We start from the raw sequence: 25603 nt of genomic DNA on the forward strand, positions 1-25603 counted from the left end.
TCACACACACACACACACACACACACACACGGAAGACAAATGGGCCACTGCCACCAAACAATGGAAAAGATTGTTTTCCTGTTCGGACAAAGAAAATTCTCAAAATAACTCCTAATGCCAGGCCAAGGTAACCCAGAGTAACTTGGGCAGGCTCCTGGTTGGCAGGCCACTTCCAGTCAGCAGGAGCCATTTCTGTACTGGAAACCATCTGCTGTGGGCGACTTTCCGCAGTTCCCTCTGGGAGCCCCTCAGACTTCCTTCCATGCCAGCTCACATTCTGCAACCCCAACATATAAGACAAGAACAGCATGGAGCAAACGTGGCAGCGAAAGAGATATCCCCAAGTTCTCCTGGCGAGGGCTCCCCCTAGAGGCTTTGTCACTGGTCGGGCCAGCAGAGCCTGGGGGGGAAAGGGGGGGAAAGACTGGGACTGGTGGGGACCATATTAGAAATCACATAACAAACCATGTACACATTAAAAACCAACGCGCACTTCCCATGAACCCGCTGTCCCATGTCACACATGACGGACACTCAGTCTTTGCCTCTCATCTGAAGAGAACCAGAAGGACAGACAAGAACGTGTCAACACTTGTGGATCCACCTGACCTGCCACACCCGTGGCACACATGGTCTCCTCTGAAGGACAGCGAGCCTCAGTCACAGATCCTTGAGACTACCGGGGACTGGCCCGGTGCGAACAGCATGGGGGGTGACCCCACGCTGCTGGAAGGGCTGCGAAAGTGGGCATCAAAGGAGCTCGGCGTGAGCCCAATGGTGGCTTCGCTCTGCACTGCTTCACCTTTCAGAAAATCATCATCCTCATCTTCCACTGCCACCTGCGCAGAAAGCCAAGTGTCAAGAAGGCAGGCACACAAAGTTCCCAACCCCCCTCCTCTGCTGGGCAGTTTAAGACCAGCTTGCGTAAGCCTCCTCCATGCTACGCGGCCAGGCCTTCGGCATGTAATGAAAGACTTCTTTTAAGAAAGATTGGGACACTGTTAAAAATCACCCATGAAACGGCTCATCTGTCTTGATGTCTTGAGATTTGACTCTCAAGCTCCGTGAGGGCAGGTAATCCCCAAACAGGGAATACAAAAACAAAAAACAATAAAAGAAGCTCTCCAGGAGCTGGGTGGGAATGTGGCTTTGCAGTAGTTGAGCACCACTGAAGGAAAGCTGGCTGGGCGCTGGTAGCCCATGCCTGTAATCCAAGCTAGTCAGAGGGCTGAGACCTGAGGACCATGGTTCAAAGTCAGCCAGGGCAGGCAAGTCTGTGAGATTCTTATCTCCAATAAACTATCCAGAAAAGGCTGAAGTAGCACTGTGCTGCCTTCAGTAAAATACTTAGGGACATTGCCCAGGCCCTGAGTTCAAGCCTCAGGATCAGCATGCATTAATGAATTCAATTTAAGGCTTGCCTTACTGGTAACCATTAAGGAGGGGCCAAGATTTTAATTAGGCCAGTTCATTTTCAACCAACTGCTTCCCAAAGATGGTATATGAAGCATTTTGCTCATCATAAATTCAAAAACTTCCCTTTTCTGTCAGCACTGAGGTTTGAACCCAGGGCCTCTACCACTTGAACCACTCTGGCAGCTGTGTCTGAACTGGTTATTTTGCTGTAGGCCTGGACTGAGCCTGAACTGTGATCCCTTATCAGTGCTTCCTTTGTTTCTGGAATGATGGGTACATGCCCCCAAGCCTTACCACTGGCTGAGGCAGAATCTGCAGAATGTTTGCCCACCACACTTTTCAGAGAGCCCTGCACTGTGTGTGTGTGTGTGTGTGTGTGTGTGTGTGTGTGTGTTGATCCTACACGTGTGTGTGTGTGTGTGTGTGTGTGTGTGTGTGTGTGTGTGTGTGTGTGTGTGTTGATCCTACACCATACCTTTGTCATGGGTTTCTTCAACTCCTGCAGCTCCTCAGCGCTCATGTCTTCCCACTGCTGGTAAAGAGGGTCGATGAACTTCTTCGACCTGTCAACAAGGACCCATGTCAAACAAAGTCAAGTGGAGTGTGCCAAGAACATGCTTAGCTCCTTTCTCGTCTTGGAGGGGAAGGTCACAGCTTGGATACGTCATCACTACTCTAGATTAAGTGAGCACTGAGAGGGGTGTGACTCCTCCAGTTCCCACCCCCTCCGCTCACAGTGGGGTTTCACCATGTCAGTACAATGTGCCCCATCAGAAACGAAGCCCCTCTTCTATTGAGAACAGCCTAGGAAAGTCAGCTCAAACAAGAAAACTGGCCTGGTGGCTCTTACCACAGCCCATCTCCATATATCTCCCAGTCACAGAGAATCATTCTTAGTCCTGGACAAAGCAGGAATGGCTGGCAGATAGGAGGGTGCCGCACTCTTGCGGGGAAGGACCCACCTCTTGAGCACACAGGGGTCGAAGGGGAAGAAGGTGTCGAGTGGATTGGTGCAAGTCTGCACGGAGTCCCCTCCAGCAGTGCTTCGGATGACCGGGAGCATCTGGCGGCTGTTCCTCTCGATGATGGTGTAGCAGAAGGCCAGCTGGTATTTACTGTGGACACCAAGACCAACAGTTTGAGTGTTACAGTTGCATGCAGGGGCTGGAGTGGAGTCAGACCCCAGCCAGCAAGTGTGGGGCACCTTACTTCCCACCACGTATCCCAAATGCCATCTTTCTTGGAACTGTCCCTACCAACCAAAACCCACAGCAGCTCCCAGAGACTCTGGACAGAGAACAATGGTGGCGGCACATCTGTCCTGCAGGGACCGGGTTTTTCCTCTGAACCTCACAACACAACAGCTCACAAATCCCATCTCACACATCACACTGGCTGTGCAAATCATCTCCATAGAGGACAAGAGTCACTTACTTAGTGATAGCAGCAAAAAAGTTCACCACAGATGGCAGGCAGATCTTCAGAGGGTTCAACTGGCTCATCACCAGCCGCTCAAAATTCAGGCCCTGGAGATACCTCAAACCTGAGTGAAATTGAAAAATAAAAAACAAAACCAACTTCAGGGCGCAGTGGTAGTGCATGTCCTTAGAATGACCAAGGCTCTGAGTTTATTCTCCAACACCCACACGATAAAGCTATTTTTCAAACATATGTACAGAGATGTCTTAATAAAGGGCCACAGCCCGCAGGGTCTAGGACAGCCATGCTGAAGACAAAAAGCTGCTTCTTGCTGAGGAGACCTCCTTTCTCCTCCCCAGTCTTAGGGGCCAGGGGCTTGATGACTGCAGGCAGGCAGCACCCTGCCCAGCTGCCCCTGGGGGCACAGTGGCGCTGGATTCTCAGGTCTGCCTGCCCAGCACAGGCTGGGGATGCAGAGGAAAAGACCCTGATCTAGACCATGGCACAGCTTCAGCAGACAAACAGCAGATGGGCATCAACTGGAGAGACTCAACAACTCCTGAGTCTCAAATTGTGAAATGGAGTGGCATTTTCAGGTGTATATACTTGAACAATCCTGTTTACATTTCTCTCTCCCTCTGTCCCTCTATTTTTTTTATGGGGGGGGTTGGGGTTGTGCCAATCCTGGAGCTCAAATAGTAGAGTGCTAGCCTTGAGCAAAAACGTGAAGCAAGGGGGCCACAGTTTGGCCTAGTGGTAGAGTATTTGCCTAGCATGCAGGAAGACCGGGGTTCAATTTCTCTGTACCAACTACATATGAAAAAAAGCTGGAAGTGGTGCTGTGGTTCAAGTGATAGAGTGCTAGCCTTAAGGAAAGCCCAAGGACAGTGCACAGCCACTGAGTTCAAGCCCCAGGACTGGCAAAAAAAAAAAATTTGAACGAGGGTAAGAAGTTTGGTCTAGTGGTAGAGTGCCTGCCTAGCATGCACAAAGACTGGGGTTTGATTCCTTGGTACCACATACATAGAAAAAGCCAGAAGTGGTACTGTGCCGGGGCCTACCGGCAGCAAATTGGGGTTCCTGAAATAGGGGGCAGGGACTGGAAAAAATAGAAGAGAGACAAACACATCGGGTCCGGGAGGTCTGCAGCCCAGGCAAAAACTGCAGCCCCCTTTATTATCAACTCAAAGCTTATATCCCTTCTTGAGACCAGGGTACTGCTAGGTGTTACATCCAGATGGTTAATCAGGGAACTGTTAGGGGTTACATTCATATGGTAAATCTCAGATCAATTGAACAGGAGAAGGCCAAAAAACAATAAGACAATCAAGCAATTATCTGATGCAAATCAAAGTACAGTTTGATTCCACTCTGGCTCCCAACAGTACTGTGGCTCAAGTAGTAGAGCTCTAGCCTTGAGAAAAGCCTAGAACAGTGCTCAGGCCCTGAGTTCAAGCCTCGGGACTAGGGAAAAAAAAAAAGAAAAAAAAAAAGCTAAGAAAGGCTTGGAGTTCAAACCCCACCAATCCACACCCCCCCACACACACACACACACAAACACACACCTAGTCAGGCCAAAATACTAACAGACAAAAGTGGAGAAGCAACTATCAAACAACTTTAATTGACTTATGGAGACAATGCGCTTCACCTGGCAGTTTTAAGGTATATTTAAGTCTCAAAATCCACAAAACTGAAAGTCAATTAACTTTGGTACTGCAGGCATGGGACTCTGGTTTCCAATTCTGATCCTGCCAGTTCCTGCCTGCTCTCCAGCACGAGCCTTCCCTGGACCTCATCTACTAAAGCGGGGATCCTGGCCTTCACCAGGCTGAGGGAAGGATGCACTTACAAATCTTGTGCATGGAACCAACAGCTTGAGTGCTAAGCGCCCCTTTTCGGCAGCTCAGAGGCATGGGGGTTTAAGTGTGGGAGCACATGCAGTTTATTTTTTATTTTTTTCATTGATCATGGCTGGGCCTGGGCAATGTCCCTGAGCTCTTCAGCTCAAGGTTATGGCCCTACCTCTTGAACCACAGAGCCACTTTCAGTTTTCTGGTGGTTAATTGGAGATAAGAGTCTCACCATTTTCAGTGCTTGGGCTCGCTTTGAACTGCGATTGATCCTCAGATCTCAGCCTCCTGAGTAGTTAGGTGGCATGAGCCACCACACCCAGCAACATGCAGTTTTCAGAATCATGGGAATTAAAGGGTGACAAGAAAGAACATGAGAGAAAACTCACACGGAAGCCCAGAGCACTGACCTTCTTTCAGGTTTCCATTTAAAAGCTGCTTGTGTCGAAAAACAAATGTGTAGAACACAGCTTGGCAGGCTGAGTAAAATGGACCGTGGAGAGAGACATCACAGAAAGCCTTTGTTCCTGAATCCTGGTTATTAAGGTACGAGTGCAGCCAGTTAACCAAAAGATCTAGGCATGACTTCACGGTGCTACAAGGAAGAAAAGCTCGGTCAGCTGCCCTTGCTTTGTAACCAAGCCACCACACACACACTCTGAGGGTCGCCATCAAAGGAAAATAAACCATCAAGGAGTTCTATGACAATGCTTTCATCTTAAGAACGTGGAACATAAGGTTACTTACATAAGAGGAATAAATCTCGCTCTTGCCAGAAAGCTTCCGATATAATTCCCAGCGGCTTGCCGGATGATGGCAGGATTATTTGGATCCTGTAATTTTTTCCAGAGATGTTCCAAAAATGCCTCTGCAAATCCCTGTAAAAAGAGAGGGTGTTGGTGTGACCTTTTTTTTTAAATCCCATGAGCTACTCTGGCTATCAGAACAGGGAACAGTCCTAGCATCTCAGTTACACTGCAGTGGCCAGGAGATACTACTATTTTAAACTGAAGGTGTTCCAGGTGTTGAATAATCAGTGGGCTCCAGATCCAGCTCAGCACCAGCAAAGTTGCTCGATGAGTTCGGATGTGCACCTGTAGCTTCATTACTAGGGAAGCTGAGGCAGGAGGAGTACTTGAGCCCAGCATTTCAGGAATAAAGGCAACAATATAACAAGATACCATCTCAACAACAACAACCAAGCATGTCAGGAGGCAGAGATGTGAAGGATCACAGAAATTTAAAGCCAACTGAACGGTGGGACCCATCTTATCCAATAAGCTGGGCATGGTGGTGTACACCAGTCATGCCAGTTACATAGCATGTGCTTCAAAAGGAAGATCATGGTCAAGGCTGACCTCAGGCAAACATACAACACCTTACCTAGAAAGTAAAGCAACAAGGACTAGCAGGATGGCTCTAGTGGTAGCTAGAGCGCTGCACAGCTCTGAGGCAATCAGAAACAGAGGGGACCAAGGGAGAGGATAAAGACTGAGAAGGTAGGAGACATGGCTTTACAGTGTGCACGACAGCAGCTCTTCAAGCTCTACAACACTGGCAAAGCAGTGATCATCCAATGTCCCCAAGGGCTGTCACTGACTCTGCATGGGCTACACCAGGCACAAATGTATGGATTGAAGAACACGAGCTGTCTGAAGGCTCAACGCTGCTCATGGAAAAAAAAAAAAAAAAGCACTGCACTTTTCGACAAAGGGTTCTGCTGACTATTCTTCCAGGACAAAACACCTGCAAATCCCAAAGTTTGGAAGTTTTGAAGTATGAAAGGATAGAGAGAATTAACAGTGAAATATTCCTTAGGATAGCTGAATGGAAAAGACTGAACTAAAAGGGAAGGGCACTACCAAGCGAGCATAAGCAAAATGACATGTGCAGCACTCCCAGCTGACCAAATGGAAAACTAATTTTATTAAGGGTACCAGTGAAATGAGCTCAAGGAAAAGAAATACTTCAGAGTCTCACTCCACTCAGTTTTCAACTCCAGAAAAAAATTTAAACCAGAAAATATTGAAGCCAAACATAGTGCAACTCCCCTAGCTACTAGGGAAGTGGAAATAAGGGCACCACAGTCCACGCACAACACAGGCAGAGTGTTAAAGAGAATTCCACCAATACAAAACTGGAAAAGGAGTGTGGCCTAGTGGTAGAGTGCTTGCCTAGCATGCACAAAGCTCTGGGTTCCATTCCTCAGTACCATGTACACAGAAAAGACCCAGAGTGGTGCTATGGCTCAAGTGGTAGAGTGCTAGCCTTGAGAAAGCTCAAGGGCAATGCCCAGGCCCTGAGTTGAAGCCCCAGGACTGGCAAAAAAAGAAAAAGAAAAAGAAAGTCAGAGAAGGTGGTACATGTCCATCACCTCAGTTACACAGGAAAGTTCAGAGGTAAAATGTGATACTGTTTAAAACACTAAAAGCAAAAAGGGCTTGGGGTGTGGCTCTGCCATTACAGTCCTAGAAACATGAGGCCTTAAGTTCAAAGGCCATTACCACCCCAAAAAAACAAAATACGAAAAACAGAGTAAGGTAATCAGTGACATTCAACTTACCAATTTGAAGCTGCAGAGGTAAAACATGAAAAACTGGACGTGGCAGGAGGCATGGGTGGGCAACAGCAGTTTGTCAAATATGGAGATAAGATCGCGGTACAGGTCCTTGGTTTTATTGTTATCAACCTTACCTACAGAGAAAATTTGTCATCTCAGGTGCATAAATACACAGTTTCAAGTTATCAGGCAGAATGAAAGCCAGGCATGATGATGCTGGCCTTGATCCCAGAGGTGCAATGATCCATGCAAGACAATAATGACCCCTCGAGAAGACAAAACATAGCCAGATGACAGGTGATTCGTACCCAAATCCTAGCTACTTAGGAGGCAGAAATCTGGACGATCTAGTTTTGAGAGCAGAATGAGAAGAAAAACTCATTAGATGCCATCTCCAAAATAACCAACAAAAAAGCAGGCAGGAGACATGCTTCAAGTAGCACACCAGCCTTCAAGCATAAAACCTGGAGTTCAAGCCCCAGCACTACTAACAAACATCTAGCATTATGCAGTAAACTATGATTCAAACAAAATGCTAAACTACAGATTTCTTTTTTTTGGTCAGTCCTGCGGCAGTCCCTGAGTTCTGATTAATTGGAGATTCGTCTCAGTGGGACTTTTCTGCCCAGACTGGATTCGAACCCCAATCTTTAGCAATCAGCCTCCTGAGAAGCTAGGATTATGGGTGTAAGCCACTGGCACCCAATAATACAAACCTTTCTAAAGGGAGACTTTGTAATTGACCAGCACTGGGTGGGGTTTGTACTCAAGGCCTCACTCTCTCAGTAGGCTTTCATGCTCAAGGCAAGAAACCACTTGAGCCACACCTTCAGTCCAGTATTTTGCTAGTTAGAGGTGGAGTCTCTTCGACTTTTTCTGCCATTGCTGGCTTCAAACCTTGAGCTTCCAGTTCTCAGCCTTTGACCAGCTACAATTACAGGTGGGAGTCCCAGACATATAGCTTGAGCATACCCCTTTAATACAGTAGTTTTACCAGGAATTTATATGCAAATAACTGTAGAGACATGTATAAGGTTTGTAATGCTATTATTTGTAATAGTGAAAAAAAAAAAGACCAGTTAAATTCACATGACCCAAAACAAAAAATTATTTTTGGAACAGTGAATGGCATAAAATACATGCATATATGGGCTGGGGGCATTGGTCAAGAGGCAGAGTGCTAGCCTAGCACAAGACTGTGGGCTCAGTCCACAGTACTGCAGACTAGACCATAATCACAATTTATATAAGAGGAGCTGGGAAAGTAGCTTAGTGATAGAGTGCTTGTGTGGCGTGAGTGAAGCTCTAGGTTCCATTCCTCGGTACCACATAAACAGAAAAAGCTGGAAGTAGAGCTATGGCTCAAGGGGTAGGAAGCTAGCCTTGAATAGAGGGAGGCTCAAGGATAGAGCCCAGGTCCTGAATTCAAGCCCCAGAACTAGGGGAAAAAATTACATAAGAGGGGCCGGGAGTTTGGCCTAGTGGTGAGCGCTTGCCTAGCATGCACAAAGAGCCGGGTTCAATTCCTCAGTACCACATACATACAGAAAGCCAGAAGTGGTACTGTGGCTCAAGTGGTAGAGCTTTAGCCTTGAGAAAGCCCAAGGACAATGCTCAGGCTCTGAGTTTAAGCCCCAGCCAGGACTGGCCCAAAAGAAAAAAAAATTCTGTAAGAATAAGTTGTGAGGCCGGGAGTTTGGCCTAGTGGTTAAAGTGCTTGCCTAGCATGCATGAGGACCCGGGTTCGATTCCTCGGTACCACATACATAGAAAAAAGCCGGAAGTGGTGCTGAGGCTCAAGTGGTAGAGCTCTAGCCTTGAGAAAGTCCAAGGACAGTGCTCAAGCCCTGAGCTCAAGCCCAGCACTGGCAAAAAAAAAAAAAAAGAGTAAGTTGTGAAATGTGTTTCACAAGACCTCTCAAATCCATGGAAAACGCACTTGGGGTTGGCACTACAACTCAGTTGTTAGAGGACTTCTGTCTAGCATCTGGAGGCCTTGACTTTGTCTAATTGCCAGCACCTCAAAAACAATTACATACATATATATGTGTATACATATATTCATATATATGTGTTCACAGGAAATAAATTACATACATAAAAGTGTCCTCAAGGATTCTTTGAATGGAAAGGCTATGGACCACCTAAATGATTTATCCTTTCCCACCTGTAGTTCCTAAGAAAGCCAGGCTCTCACTCTGAACCAGGCAGACCTGGGTCTCTGGCCTTCCCGCCTCAGACTCTCCAGCGCTGAAATTCCCGGCCTGTACCATCATGCCCAGCCCACATCTGCTCTAGCCAGTACCTTTTTTTTTTTAAGAGAGCAAGGAAGTTAACAAGAGAGCAGGGCCACCAGAACAAGTCCTTTCAGGCTAAAGACATTAATCCTTAAGTCTTAGGAAAGTGTCAAGCAATTCAACTGTAATTTCAACTCTGCACAAAAGCTGCCAAGCTCTAAACTAGCTCTGAGCACAGGGAAAGACCAGGGGCTTTAAAGCGCCATGTAACTGAGCCTGAATCTAAGGCCCACCCTTGTGAAGCTGTGCAACCTTCCTTACCAGGTAATGGACCTCGCTAAAACTTTTTCCAGGCATACACATTTCACGTTTGTGCTAGAAGGAACGTGAGGGAAATACCCAGAGGGACAAGTTTACTAATGAGGACTGGAAAGGTTATGGTTACCATCCACACAGCAGACATCCTTGATGTAGGACAAAAGCAAAGCCAATAGGATATCCAGACGCTCAGCTACAGGATGGGCCATCTGAACCCGCAGCTCTGGGTCCGCCTTTGCTTCGTGCTCCTTTTCTTCATCTTCATCCTTTGAAGGAGGAAAAGCTGACATTACTATAACTCTAGTTACTCAGGAAGCTGAGATCTGAGGATTGAGGTTTGAAACCAGCCTGGACAGACTAATCCAAGACTCACACATTCTTTACCTGATCCTTTACCTAACATGTAACTGTAACGCCATTACACATCACCTTTATTAACAAATAAAAGCAAGTCACAGTGGACAAGAGTTTGGCCTAGAGGTAGAGTGCTTGCCTGGCATGCATGAAGACCCAGGATTGGATTCCTCAGTACCACATACATAGAAAAGCCAGAAGTGGTGTTGTTGTTCAAGTGGCAGAGCATTAGCCTTGAGGAAGAAGCCCAATGACATTGCTCAGGCCCTGAGTTCAAACCCCAGACTGGCAAGGAAAAAAAAAGTCACAGCTAGATAGGAAGCTCAGTGCTCAGTGGTAGAAAATGCCCAAGGTGTTGGGTTCAACCCCCAAGGCTTCAATAAAGTTAAGTAAAGCCGGGCCCAGTGGCAAACGCCTGTAATTCTAGCTACTTCGGAGGCTGACATCTGAGGATTGAGTTTTAAAGCCAGACCCAGTACAAAAGAACATGAGACTCTTACCTCTAATTAATGACTAAAAAATGGGAAGTGGGGCTATGGCTCAAGGAGTAGGGCAGTAGCCTTGAGCTGAAGAGCTCAGGGACAATGCCTAGGCCCAGGGGTAGGGCTGTAGCCTTAAGCTAAGGAGCTCAGAGACAATGCCCAGAGTTCAAGTCCCAAAACCCACCAAAAAAAAAAAAAAAAAGTTAAGTAAATATTTCCAAGGTTAGTAAACATGAAAGAACCCCAGCCACCTCCTCAAGTAAGGAAGCATTCTCAGGTTCTCAGGTTTGGTGAACCCTTCTGACTCCTTGCAAGAGGAGAGGCCACTGGCCCTTAGAAATGCTGACCATTGGCAAGTAGCGTAGCCTAGTGGTAAAGTGCTTACATAGCATGCATGAATCCCTGGGTTCAATTCCTTCATACCACTTACACCAGAAAAAGACAGTAGTGGCACTGTGGATCAAGGGTTAGGGTGGTAGCCTTGATCTGAAGAGCTCAGGGACAATGCCCAGGCCGAGAGTTCAAACCCCACAACAATAACAACAACAAAAGGAAATGCTGACCATGTTGAACAGTCCTTCGGCGGAGTCGGTCTTAGCCTGAGCATGGGCTGCAGCTTCCTCGGCGTCCTCAATGTCCTGCCAAGATACATTGACCTGTCCCAGGGAAGGAGAAAGAACAGAACTGAGAGCACAGCATCAGAGGATAGCACTTTTCCAGGCCCCACAATGCAGCAGTGTGGGCATCAGCACCATGATGGCGCTAACCTGCCCAGGGGTCTGCATTCGGAAGCAAGTGAATAAATACCAGATCCAAGTCCCTCTGCACAGATAAACTCAACAGGAACTACTTAAACGGTCATTTCCTCACTCTGAAGCTCAAGGCCCTCACATGCACAGTCCATAAGCATCTCGCTCATCGCCTAGCAGAAAGGTATGATCAGAGGTCATTTCACCTCCCCTTAGCAACATCCTGACAGCTCTGGTACCCCAACCTCCCAGCCTCTTCATTCCCATCACAGCAGCTACTGCAACAGTATGCAATCTCTACAGGACAGAGCATAGGTTGCAGCCCCCAGGATATCCACAGTCAGGACTGGGACATTAGGACAGAGCAATGGTGTCTCACTTGCTGGGAGTGTAACAAACAGAACCAATCATTCAATAAATGCAAACCAGAAGGAAATGTTGTGTCCAATACTTACATCCAACTTGAGGAGCTTCTCAATAACAAGTTCCAGAATGTCATGCCTCAGTGTGGGAAAATACACACTGATCCTCAGTAAATTATGGACGTAACATTCCTAAAATATAACAGATAAAGATCAACATTCAGCAGAGAAATGATTTAGCCCTAAATGAATCATCTTTGACAACCTGGGTTTATATTTATAAATATATATAAATAAGCCACACACAAACGACTATTTCTACATTTATTACATTCAATGTAACACAAAAACCCTCAGCAAATTTCATCTGCAATTTATACAGTGCTATAGTTTGAAAAGCAGGGCTAAGTTAATTCATGTATCATACCATTCAGCCATTCAAATTGTACATATTTCTAGAACTTTCAAAGCTGGCCAACTACCACCCTAAAAAGAAACCCTATGGCCATTAGCAGTGGATTTCCCACTAGATGCCCATTTCTATACACTGTCTCTCTTTGTCACAATTTGCATATTCTAACCTGAAGATTTGGCCCTAGTATAGACTGCTTGCCTAGGATGCACGAAGACCTGGGTTGTATTCCTCAGTACCACATACACAGAAAAAACCGGAAGCGGTGCTCTGGCTCAAGTGGTAGAGTGCTTAGCCTTGAGAAAGCCCAAGGACCATGCCCAGGCCCTGAGGTAAAGCCCTGGGACTGCCCTACACACCCCCCCTCAAAAAAAAAATCACAGAAGCAGGACACTGGTGGCTTACACCTATAATTCTAGCTACAACGAAAGCTGAGATCCGAGGTCAGTTTCAAACCAGCCCAAAGAGACAAATCCAATAGACTACCAAGCAGCAATAAATTCAAAATGGCCAGGGCGTGGTGTTCACGCCTGTAAACCTAGCTACTCAAGAGGCTGAGATCTGAGGATTACGATTCAAAGCCAGCCCAGGCACTAAAGATCATGAGACTCTTATCTTCAATTAACCATAAGAAAATGGGAAGTGGGGTTGTGATTCAGGGGTAGGGTGGTAGCATGGAACTGAAGAGCTCAGGGACAGCGCCCAGGCCCAGAGTTCAAGCCCTGTGACCCCTCCTCCCACAAAGGAATCATAGTCAAATTCTTAAGTCTTTAGTTTAAAATCTAAAAAAGAACTTTTTAAGAAAAACAACTACAGAGCTGGGAGTTTGGCCTAGTGGCATAGTGCTTGCCTAGCATGCACGAAGACCTGGGTTCGATTCCTAGGTACCATATACAAAGAAAAATAGCTGGAAGTGGTGCTGTGGCTCAAGTGGTAGAGCTCTGGCCTTGAGAAAGCCCAGAAACAGTGGTCAGGCCCTGAGTTCAAGACCCAGGACTGGCCAAAAAAAAAAAAAAAAAAAAAAGGAAAGAAAAATAACTACTTGACGAATGTTTCTATAATCCCTCTATACACTGCCTGACAATAAAATACAACTAAAAAAAAGAAACAATTTTCTTCATGAAAAATAATTCTTACCAGTATTCTCTCAGATTTTCTAACAAATGGAAATTTTTCCACCAGTATAGGCATAAGAAACCATGGTGTCCTGTTAAAATAAAAAACACAACAATCCATGTAAACTGCATTTGCTAGGGAAAAGAAGTTCACACCCCCATTTTCAGAACACAGACAGATGGAAGGCAGACAAGAACCTCTATACTTCCAAAGTGAAAAGAAATTTAGAAACAAAAATATATTTTTCCACTGAAAAATATATGAATTAAAACAATAGAAAATGAATACACTGGGACCAGGAGTTTGACCTAGTGGTAGAGTGCTTGCCTAGCATGCACAAAGACCCGGGTTCCATTCCTCCGTACCACATATACATAGAAAAAGCCAGAAATAGTGCTGTGGCTCAAGTGGTAGAGATCTAGCCTTGAGAAAGCCCAAAGATAGGGCTCAGGCCCTGAGTTCAAGTCCCAAGACTGGCAAAAAAAGAAAAGAAAATGAACATGTTGTTCAATAGATGCTAATAAAAATGTTGTAACTGAAACAAAATGGTTAACCTCATATTAACAGCAAATTAAAAAAGAAACTTTTTTCCTTTAGAAGTTTAAACAAAGACAGACACTGGTGGCTCACGCCTGAAATCCTAGCTACTCAGAAGGTTGCGGATCTGAGAACTGCAGTTCAAAGCCAGCCTGGGCAGAAAAGTCTATGAGACTTTGGTCTCTAACTACCAGAAACTGGAGTGGCTCTGAAGCTCAAAGAAGTAGAGTATGCAAGCCTTGAGCAAAAGAGCTTAGGAAGAACACCCCAATCCTGAGTTTAAGTCCCATGATCAAGAAAAAGTAGATAAAAGTTTAAAAGAACTTCAGTTTAAGTCTAAACATTTCCAGAACACATACATTATTTTTTTTTAAAGCAAAAAGAACACCAACTTGGATTCTTTGTTAACAAAAATCAACCTAGAAGTCTACCCTCCAAAGAAGCCCACAAACCTGCAAAGATTTTCTTATTCATATGGCATGACACAAATACACATCGGGATTTCTCAGTGAAAATATTTCGATACCATATCTGTTGAAGATAAAAGCAAAATTCCAAATACCACAGGAAATTTGCGGGAGAACTAGTATGTAAGTTTTTCAAAATGGTTAAAGAAAATGAACAAAACAGAAGCACTATTTTCAATTAAAAGTGACGTCATCAACACGTCCTGATGCTGCTGACATATTATGGCTTTCTAACCATTACCATTTTCTTTCCGTCCCTCTTTTGTGGTGCTGAGGATAGAACTCAGACACACACAAGCCAGTCAAGCACTCCATCGCTAACTTATGCATATATCTAAATCTATATACCAGCCCATTTTTAAAATTCTTCAGAATCGAACATCATGATTCAAAGTAACAAAAGCATACTCACGATGGGACATATCTTGCTATTATTTGCAAGGCTCGGTGACACGTGTCAAAAATCACAGGAAGATCTACAAAGACAGAAGTTGTGCGTGTGACCATCAAATTCGAGAGCTAAAAAAAATCAAATACCTGAAAATTTCAAGATTCCTCTACAACCATCAAAAAGATTAAATGGAGTAATTATGAGAACATTTGTTGTCATCTCGATTCACAATAGTTTGCAGTCATCCATCACAATCTCCACAATACAGAGGTGTTCTTTACTTTAATCTTTTTTTTTTTTTTTTTGCCAGTCCCAGGGCTTGAACTCAGGACGTGACCACTGTCTTTGGGCTTTCCCAAGGCTAGAGCTCTACCACTTGAGCCACCACACCATTTCTGTCTTTGTCTTTTTCTTCTTTTTTTGTAGGTTGCGGGACTTGAACTCTGGGCCTTGCTGCTGTCCCTGAGCTCTTCAGCTTAAGGCTACCACCCTACCCTTGAGCCAAGCCCCACTTCCCATTTTACAGAGGTTAATTGGATGAGTCTCAGGTCCTTTTGTGCCCGGGCTGGCTTTGAACCTTGATCCTCAGATCTCAGCCTCCTGAGTAGCTAGGATTACAGGCGTGAGCCACTACCCCTGTCACTTTTGGTTTTTTCTTTTATTATTTTTCCTTGCCAGTCCTACACCTTGAACTTGGGGTCTGAGCACTGTCCTTGGGCTTTCCTTAAAGCTAGAGCTCTACCACTTGAGCCATAGCACACTTCAGGTTTTTTTTCTATGCATGTGGTACTGAGGAATCAAAGTAGGGCATTCATGCATGCTATGCAAGCGCTCTTACCACTAGGCCAAACTCTTGGCCCCACTTTAATCCTTTTATACTTACTATCATCTTCATCATCGGAATCTGAAACATCTATGTCACCTTCCTTAACGATCACTCGTGCTTTGGAGGGAAAAGGAACATATGTTATCATCTGTCATGGACATAAAAGCAATGATAGCAGGGGCGGGGGTGGGGGGAGGGAAATGGGACCAAGACATGAGAAAGGGTATCAATGTTTGTGAAGTAATGCACTTTCTATCTGGTGAATATAATGTAACCCTTCTATTAATTACAATAAAAAAATATATGAAAAAAAAGCAATGATAGCTATACAGGAAAGCTATGTTTTCCAAAGATACAAATGACATTTGAAAAGGTATACAACCTGATAGTGCTTCGATAGCTACAAAATCTGAGATGAGTTCTACAACTCTGTCAGAGGCTCACTAAAACAAGCAACACCCTGCCATAACGACAGCTAAATGGACCTAAACTGCTCTATACGGGACAGGCACCTCCAGAATACCAGCATGCACATTAATGGTGGTAAAAGCCTCAAATGTGCTTCAACAAAGATGCATTTCTAAAAAATGTACACACTTTCTGCCCCTTGCCTTGATGTTGTGCATCACAAAGGACTCTGTCTTCCAGGCAGCCATCGTAAGTGATGCTTCCATCTTGGACCAACATTGTGAAAGAAATTAAAACTAAACCTCTTTTCTTTCTAATAAGGAAGGGGAAAAAATAGGACAAGAGGAAGGGAAAGAAGGGAGGAAGGAGGTGGCTTTTATAAGCAGAAAACAACTACTCACGAGGTACCAAGTGGGAAGCCAGCATGCCAAGACAGGGCCTGAGGAAGACAGTCTGGGCAGATACAAGATTACTGAGAAAAGCCAAATACTCCTCCACTACTGCCTGACTTCTGTTCAGCCATGGCAATTTCTAGACAAGAGAGGAGACAGTGTCAGCATCTCGCTGATATATACTATTTCAAAAACATTGAGCACTTACTAGTTCCTGATACAAGCCAAATGAACTCACCAACACAATGCTGATCAGGTGTTCGAAGTCTTTGGTCAGGTACATGATAGAAGAGCGGAGCTCCAGAAGCCAGCTGATGATCTGCTCATCCTAAGTTCAAGAAAAGTACTTTCAAAACCATAAATCCTCTACAGTGATAGAAAATTACAAACACACTTATCAAAATGAGAGGCTACGTAGGTACACAATTTAAAATCATAGCACATTCTGCTGGTGACTATCCCTAACCCCCAAAGAAATTATTTGTATCCATGTATACAGACAACATACACATACACAGGAAAAAAAGGCCCCAATTTGTGAGAGAAATGGTTAACACTCATTAAGAAAACATAAAAGGGCAGGTGTGGGGGGCCCAGGCCTCAAATCCCATTCCTTTTGAGAGAAGAGGATTGATCTCAAGTTCAAGGCCAGCTTTGGCTATAGATCGCTAGATCCTGTCTCAGAGGCCCTGGGGTCAAACCCCAGTACTGTCAGAGAGGGGAGGGCTTTTTTTAGTTGAAATAAGAGGCTAATTTTCTGCTGGAGAAGGCCTCAAACTGCAACCCTATCTCTGCCTCCAGAGTCGCTGAGATTAAAGGCATCAGCAGTCACTCTACCCTACCAGCGTTAGACTATTAATAGAGAACACCACTGAGGAAGGCACATGATATGCCAGGCCAGCTGTTTGCTACTGTCTATCATTTTCTAATCCTGAAATCTCTGCAAGATGACTAGTGATTCTCATTTTACTGTAGAGGAATGTAAGAATGACAGGTTAATAAGCAATTTGACTAATCCAGAAGCCAATAAAGAACCAGGTTCAAAGCTGCCTGCCTGGATCAAAGCTAATATTCTGCCCCCTCTCCCACAATGCCCTGCACCATCAGAGGTGCTGCCACCTTCCTTCAACCCAGGGCTTTCTACTCCACAGCTAGTGAAACTATCAAGCAATCCATTTCCTAATGAGCTGGCATGAAAATAAGTGAAGTGTAACTCATTTGCACTGTGTTAATTTCCTAATGTCCACAACCACTACTCAGTCATTGAGGCCCAAGTCACAAAGACAAGCCAGGTTATGTTAAAAAAATAAAATAAAATGAATAAAACCTAATCCTAGGGCCAGGAGTTTGGCCTAGTAAGAGTGCTTGCTTAGCATGCACAAAGACCGGGGTTCAATTCCTCGGTACCACATTCATAGAAAAATGCTAAAAAGTGGTGTTGCGGCTCACATGGTAGAGGACAAGCCCAAGGACAGTCAGTGCTCACGCCCTGAGTTCAAGCCCTAGGACTAGCACAAAAAAAAAAAAATCTAATCCTAATAGGGCACCAGTGGCTCATGCCTATAATCCTAGCTACACAGTGGGTTGAGATTTGAGAATCAAGGTTCAACGCCAGCCTGGGAAGGAAAGTCTATGAGATTCTTATCTCCACAATTAACAGCCAGAAAACCAGAAGTGGTGCTATAGCTTAAAATGGTAGAACGCTGCCTTGAGCAAAAAGAAACCCAAGGACAATGCCCAGGCCCATAGTTACAGCCGCCTGATCAACAAAAAACAATATCGAGAAGCAAATTTTAAAGATGTAGTACAACACAAACTTTGAGCCTTAGAGAGAAGGCAAGGACGGGAACATGCTTTAAAGTAGAGGCAGAGTTTCTGCCACTAAGCTCTAGCCTATACTTAAGTTTTCTGAGAGCAAGTTTTCCCCTAAGCAGCGGTTTTTCCAGGGCTCTCTTCCTTAGGGGAAAACTTGCTCTCAGAAAACTAAGTATAGGCTAGAGCTTAGTGGTAGAATGCTTGCCTAGCATACATGAAGACTGGGGTTTGATTCCTCAGTACCAGAGAAAAGGCTGGAAGTGGTGCTATGGCTCAAGTGATAGAGTGCTAGCCTTGAGCAAAAGAAGCTTAGGATTATATCCAGATCCTGAGTTGAAGACCCTGCACTGGCAAAAAAGGAAACTGTAAGCACTTCAGTTCGGCTGGAGCAGATGCTGAACAATCCAACAGATAAAGATAGGGAGCAGAAAAGTTGGAGACCACCTGGGATAGCAGCTACAGAACCGGAAGGGTCCACTTTGAGAGTGGCAAGTGGATGGAATAAAGGAAAGAGTGTGCTCAGGACGAAGTAGGCAAAAGCCAATAAAGAAGCTGACCATTCAGCTGGGTTGGGTGAAGAGTTCTACAGATTACAGTAATGATGCCAATAACAGAAGTAACCAACAGAGCACCCAAAACAAGCAATGTCATCAACTCCAGCACCTTAACCACCACCCTATGTTGTAGGTAGTGACCCCACTGTCCTGCAGGGCAGGACTGGCCCTGGGTTACACAGCTAGTAAGGGAGAGAAGCAGTGGAGCTTCTCTCTGAGCCTGGGCTCAAACACAGTGGACAGAGGATCTGCACTGGTCACCAAGAAAAAGTTGCATAGGAAGACATAAGGTGAGGAAGGATAAATTCAGGAAATAGAGCTTGCTGTGAGACTAAACAGAGATGAGGAGCTTTTCAGAAGGAGAGTGACATGCCCAGGCATGCCCTCTTGGAGTCACATGAGTCAGGTTACTCTGTAGAGGACTGGAGGGTGGGGCGTGTGTGGCAAGACCAGACACTGTTAAAGCAGTTATTATAGAATCCAGACAAGAGTACTAACAGAATGAGGAGGGATCCCAGATCTTTCTCCCCTAAGGCTCAGTGAGTGAGTGGACATGAAGATGGACATGAAGTCCAAGGTGCCTAACTAAAAACTTGGGAGAGCAATACATGGTTAAACTTCCAGACAGCTGCAGGGACTTGGGAGATAATGAGTATGACTTGCTAGTCTAGAGCAACTATAATAATTCTAGGCAGATACCTACCTCTACATCACAGGAAGTTGAGAAGCAAGACTGGGTGGGTACTGATAGCTCCTGCCTATAATTCTATGTACTCAGGAGGTTGAGACCTAGAGAATCCCAGTTCAAAGCTAGCCCAAGCAGAAGTGGTAGAGAGAGTCTCCAATTAACTGGGCTCCAATTAACAGAGTAGTGTGGCTCAAGTGGTAGAAAACTGGCCATGAAGGGGGCCAGAGCACAAAACTCTAAGTTCAAGTCTCAGTACCAGCACAAAAACAAACAAACCTAGGTGTGGAGATACACACATATAATCTCAGCCACAGAGTGAGGAGGAGATCTCATTAGAGGCCTGCCCTAACAAAAAGCTAGAGATCCTACCTGAAAAATAAACCAAAAGCCAAGAGACTAAGGGAGTGACTCAACTGGTAAAACATTTTTGCCTAGCAAGCATAAAGCCTTTAGTTCAAACACCAGCTTGTTTCATATCTCTCTAATGGAGAGGGCGGGGAAGAGCCTCCCTAATTTTACATCATCCCTGTCAACTACCCCACATGCCTGCAGTACCCCTCCATCCTGCTTGTCACAATCAAAGTTTCCAGCCATCACCAGATGTTTTCTTTCTTTTTTTTTTTTTTGGGGGGGGGGGGGGCCTTGAGCTCAGGGCCTGAGCACTGTCCTTGGACTTTCTCAAGGCTAGAGCTCTACCACTTGAGCCTCAGCACCACTTCTGGCCTTTTTCTATGTATGTGGTACCGAGGAATTGAACCCGGGGCTTCATGCATGCTAGGCAAGCACTTTAACCACTAGGCCAAACTCCCGGCCTCACCAGATGTTTTCAATGGAGAATGTCCTGATGGAAAACCACTGAGTTCAAGAGAGCCAGCCCTGATAGACAGAACGGCCTGCAAAACGCAAATTAACAACCCCACAAGGTGGGATCTTGCTACTTGGAACTACAACCTACCTTTATGTCTGGATCTGAGAGCTGGTTCTTCAACAACTCCAAGTCATTAGTCTCACCCTGAACAAGAAGAGTGGGAGGGTTAAATGACAATTGCCATAGCTTCCTGTGAAATATTAGCAGCAGGACTTTTACCCTTTCCTCATCATCTGATGGAATTAACTTGTAACTTTCACACATCCCTTGTACAATTTGACAAAACTCATCTTAGCAGGAGACTTGGGAGTATGGGGGGGGGGGTGACAAGTACCAAAAAAGCCATTCATATTTCACTATATCTGCAAACTAACATTTGAATATAATTGATCTTCTTTTGTGTGGGGTTATTGGTGGTTGTGTTCTTTTTTTTTTTCTTTTTTTCTGGAGGGAGAAGGGGCAGTTAACATATTAACAGATTGTGGCCCAGACCAATTTAGAAATCTTGGTCTCCTGAGGGCTAGATTGTAGGTATGCAACATTCATTCCTGGCTACTCTAGATACTCTTGAAAATTCTCTAAGTTGCGGGGCACAGTGGCTCACGCCTATAATCCTAGCTACTCAGCAGGCTGAGATCTGAGGACTGAGGCTCCAATGGTAGGGCGGTAGCCTTGAGCTGAAGAGCTCAGGGACAGCACCCAGGCCCAGAGTTCAAGCCCCATGACCCACAAAAAAAAAAAAGAAAAAGAAAGATTTCCAGGAGAACTAATATGTATCAATTCATATGTATAGATATTACACATAAACACAATCACTTACATCATTACTTTCACTAGATCTCTAAGATCTTGTAGAATCACTTGAACCAAAAAGCTACCACAAAAATCCCTAGTTGATTCTTCCAAAGTAATGTTTAGGTAATTCCTTAAAAAATAAAATGTTACCACAGGAGTGGCAACCGGTAACCCTAGCTACTCAGGAGGCTAAAATCTGAGAATCAAGGTTCAAAGCCAGCCAGGGCACAAAAGGACCTGAGACTCTTATCTCCAATTAACCTCTAGAAAATGGGAAGTGGGGCTGTGGCTCAAGAGTAGGGAGGTAGCCTAGAGTTGAAGAGCTCAGGACACTGCCCAGGCCCAGGGGTAGGGTGGTAGTATTGAGTTGAAGAGCTCATGGACAGTGCCCAGGGCAAGTTCAAGCCCCATGACCCCCCTCCCCCAAAAAAAAGTCTGGCCATGGCAGCACCCACAGATAATCTCAGCTTTCAAGAAGCTGCAGAAGATATTTAGTTCAAGATCAGCCTAGGATACACAGCAAGGCCTTTCCTCAAAAATAGATATTAAAACAACAACAACAAAATGTTCTAATGGCTTTTTATTCTAGAACTTGTTAGTGTTTGCAAAAGCTACTTAAATATGACATTTAAAGTTGTAAAACACATCAAACATTTCATTGCTCTATTTTTTTTAAACTAAATGCACCATACATACTTCTAATTACTTGATTTCCATACTGGTAGCCAAAATTGTATACTTAGGTTTGATTTTTTTTTTTTTTTTTAAAGCACTGAGGATTGAACCCACAGCCAAACCACATACTCTACTGCTGACCACCTCCACCTCCTACCATCTAAATTATCTTTGGCAGAATGGCTCTGTATTCCAGCCAACAAACCCAACCCTCATACTGGCTCTTACCTTTTTGTATTTCAGCAAGACTTCTGGCACAGTACCACCAAACCGAACAGTTTTTCTTGGGGGAGAATTGAAGAAATCATTCTCTAATGTAAGCATATCGGAAATCCTGTAAAACCAAGATCACCAAGCTATTAAACTCATGACAGAGTAACAGGGATCCCTCAGAGAACACACATCAGTTATGCAGCAATGGCTCCATCCTTTACCCAACAAAAAGCAAAAATCCAAACTCCACATTTACCCTAGAACAACCTGTTAATCTGGCCCCTGCCTACTTTTAATTTGATCTCCAAACACCTGTTTTACTGGCAAGCATAGTGTCCTTTCAACTTGCTGCGCTAGTGCTCATTCTATCAAACACTTCTCTTCTCAGAAAGCTAAAGGTCGCATTCATTCACGTTGAAGCTCTAATGTTGGATGTCTTTTCTACCAAAAATCCAAAATCCATTTTTCCCTTACCTATTGCCTTCATGGATTGGTGTTCTTTTCTATTTTTTAGCTATTTAATTTTTGAACCAGGTCTTTCCATAACTTTGTTCCACCTTGAACTGTGATCCCCCTATCCCTGACTTCAAGTAGGATCATCACTCTCAACTGCCATGTTCCTTTACTGAATTGATCACTATCTGAAACCATCTTGTTCACTTATTTTCTGGACTATTTAGTGCCACTGCCACTACTATCCCAAACACACACAGTTGGCAATACCCCACTTCACTATGTAATTCATTGAGAAATTTTAAATAGGATGCTATAGATTAATAGCTGGCTACGACAGGGACTGCTTAAAATACAGTTGAGTCTACAGTTTATTTCTGATCGAAACAAATTTCAAACAGAATTTTAGGATTCGAGCTGACATCGGTGACATTCGTTTGGAGGGAGAGTACGGGAACGCAGTGAGGGAGCCCAGGAGGGTGGATGGAGTTCCGGGGAGTGGTGGTTGGGAGCCCGGGGGTCAATGGAAGAGGGCCGGGGAGAGGGGGAAATAGAGGCCGGGGAGGATGCGGGAGGCCATGGAGTGTGGAGGGGGTGTGTGGGGGCCCGGAACGGAGCACACAGCCTTCCCAGTTCCCCACCAGCCATGGAACTGGGCCCAGGCCCGCGACAACCCCCGGCCCAGCCCGCCTCCCGATCCCGAGGAGCGGCCCAAGTCCTCCCATCGCCGCTCCCCAGACCCGAACCCGGGCTCCCGTCCCAGGGACGCAAGCACAGGGCCCCGAATCTCACCCGGGCCTCGTCGTCTCCAGAGCAGCGGCCCCCGAAGCCGAGGGTGCCGCCTCACGGGGAAAACGCGTGTGAACGACTTGGGCCGCCATCTGGGCCTAGAAGCGCGACGACAGCGCCTCGCGCCGGAAACCTGACTCCGCCCAAAGCCCGCCCCCTCCCGGAAGTCGCGTGGGCGAATGGAGGCCGTTAGCCAATCAGAGCCGGCGTGGGGGGGAGCAGCGGGAACTCGTGGGGACCGAGCGCCACCGACTGTCTTCCGCGGCCCCCCCTTTCCCTGGAGGACTTTTTCCGGTCTAACCCCAACTGAAACAATCGGAGGCGTCCTTCTTCCTACCCTCTGGAACCGTCGGGATCCGAACTTGCTGCCCGTGAGTCAGGGGCCTGGACTCTAGGCACACTGTCCGTCCTAACAGATTCTCAGGACCACCCAAGGTCATCTGGTCTTCTGGGGAAAGCTCTCCCAAGTGATGAAGAGCTAAAGTGACCCAAAAGTGCACATAAATTAAAGAAACAGGATTGTGGTGCCATTAAGTCCCAGGAACTGACCTGTCTGTGTGAAAATTAACCAGAACTCGTGTAAATTCAAGGGATGACATTTGTTTTAGCTCCCACTGCCCTGAACTGTCCCTAACCCCTACCTTATCTCACTCCAATAGCTGATTGCTGTGTTGATGTAAAACTGTAGTCTTTGCCTTTAAAAGCCCTGTAGAAAAGCTGTCCAGGGCTTCTCCTAGGCTCCCGCTGTATGGGAGTGTAGGACAGAGGCCAGGAGCTAGCCTGCCTGAATAAAGCCTTGCTTTTGCATTTCAGAATGTCTGACTCTCGGTGGTCTCTTGGTGGTCGTCTTGAGACTTGGACATAACAATGGGAAATCAGAAATCATTTCCAAGAACGCCCAAGGTCCCCCACTTGAGAGGAGGAAGGTTTTCCAGGCCGAGGTCCAGGTTTGCGGGCTAAGGGAGGAGAGCCTGGAAAGTATTAGAACTGTGGTTACACCAGGCCAACTACAGCAGCTTGTTAAATATTGTGCAAGAGTGTAAAATCAGAGGTTGGAAATTTAACTCAGTGAAAGAGCACTGGTCTTTCAAATGCGTGACCTTGAATTCAGTCCTTAGCTCTAAAAACAAAAACGGGGGTGGGAGGGTGGGGGCTGGGGGGGAGGTAGGGAGCATAGCCTAGTGGTAAAGTGTTTGCCTATAGTATGCACGAAGCCCTGGATTCCATTTCTAGGTAACACATACACAGAAAAAGCCAGAAATGATCTGTGGCTCAAATGGTTGAGTGCTAGCCTTGCGCAAAACAAGCTCAGAGACAATGCCCAGGCCTTGAGTTCAGGCTCCAGGATTGGTTTAAAAAAAAAAAAGGCTGGGAGTTTGGCCTAGTGGTAGAGTGCTTCCCTAGCATGCACGAAGACCCGGGGTTGGATTCCTTAGTACCACATATAAAAAGCCAGAAGTGGTGTTGTGGCTCAAGTGATAGAGCCCAAGGACAATGCTGAGGCCCTGAGTTCAAGGCCCAGGACTGGCAAAAAAAAAAAAAAAGTCAAGCCAGGGACTGGTGGTTCACATCAGTGAACCACCTAGCTACTAAGGAGTCTGAGTTCTGAGGACTGCAGTTCAAAGCTAGCCCAGGGGCCAGGAACATGGCCTACTTAGTGGTAGAGTGGTTGCCTGTCGTGCACAAAGTTCTGGTTTCGATTCCTCTGTACCACATACACAAAAATGCCAGAAATGGAGCTGTGGGTCCAGTGGTAGAGTGCCAGTGAATGCCCAAGAACAGTGCCTAGTCCCTGAGTTCAAGCCCCGGGACTTGCAAAAAAAAAAAAAAGCTAGCCCAGGAAGAAAACTCAGTGACTCTATATCCAATTAACCACCAAAAAGTGGGAATAGGGAGGTGTGGCTTCTATGGTAAAGCCTAGTCCTGAGTTTCAAAGCCCTAAATACACACCAAAAATAATAAAATAAAGGCCATCCTCTGAACAATGCAAAACCAGCAAGCTTTAGTGAGCTGCACATGCATGCCTTCCCACAGCACACAATTTGTAAATAAATAAATTCTTCTGAACCTTTCTACCTTCATGTACACAGAAGACCCATTAAACTGTTGTTTCAAATGAGAAGTCTTCTCCAGAGACAACTTTTATGGCCTTCCATAGAGTGGTTGTTTTGGCTAGTATCTTTGCCTTACAAGTAACAGAAACTAAGTGCAACAGAAAAGAAGAATTGTTCTAAAGACCCAAAGTATTATAACAAACATACACAAATCCTCATTGGTCAAATTTTGGCTCAATGTTCCCCTATAACACATCAACACTGGCTAGAAAGCTGGGCATAATAGCACAGGCTTGTAGTAGCAACAACACAGAAGGGTGAGGCAACAAGATTATTAAACCCAGGAGTTTGAGGCCACCTTGAGCCACAGAACAAGACCTGGTATTAACACATAATTATA

General features: G+C 45.4%; 1 protein-coding gene across 1 annotated transcript; it reads right to left on the minus strand.

Annotated features, from left to right (window-relative positions):
- Rrn3 (RNA polymerase I transcription factor RRN3) lies at positions 1-23276 on the minus strand. The gene is made up of 18 exons (XM_090325031.1): positions 23153-23276; positions 21923-22028; positions 20312-20368; positions 16538-16627; positions 16309-16438; positions 15557-15616; positions 14695-14758; positions 13300-13369; positions 11844-11942; positions 11203-11295; positions 9931-10069; positions 7252-7382; positions 5436-5566; positions 5099-5283; positions 2851-2959; positions 2379-2531; positions 1892-1979; positions 1-839 (listed from the first exon to the last, which is right to left on the minus strand). Exons 1-18 carry the CDS (start codon positions 23239-23241, stop codon positions 657-659), a joined length of 1977 nt encoding a protein of 658 aa, XP_090181157.1. The 5' UTR covers positions 23242-23276; the 3' UTR covers positions 1-656.
- Positions 23277-25603: the final 2327 nt, after the last annotated feature.

This window comes from Megascapheus bottae, chromosome 36, assembly GCF_031878675.1.
Source record: "Megascapheus bottae isolate mThoBot1 chromosome 36, mThoBot2.hap1, whole genome shotgun sequence".
In the NCBI taxonomy this organism is placed as follows: domain Eukaryota; kingdom Metazoa; phylum Chordata; class Mammalia; order Rodentia; family Geomyidae; genus Megascapheus; species Megascapheus bottae.

Coding starts and splice junctions, on each gene's coding strand:
- Rrn3 (XM_090325031.1), bottom strand. CDS start 23,241: ATGGCGGCCCAAGTCGTTCACACGCGTTTTCCCCGTGAGGCGGCACCC. Junction 2,960..5,098: donor AAATGGAAACCTGAAAGAAG/GTCAGTGCTCTG, acceptor AATTTCACTCAG/GTTTGAGGTATCTCCAGGGC. Junction 1,980..2,378: donor GACCCCTGTGTGCTCAAGAG/GTGGGTCCTTCC, acceptor CCTTGTTGACAG/GTCGAAGAAGTTCATCGACC.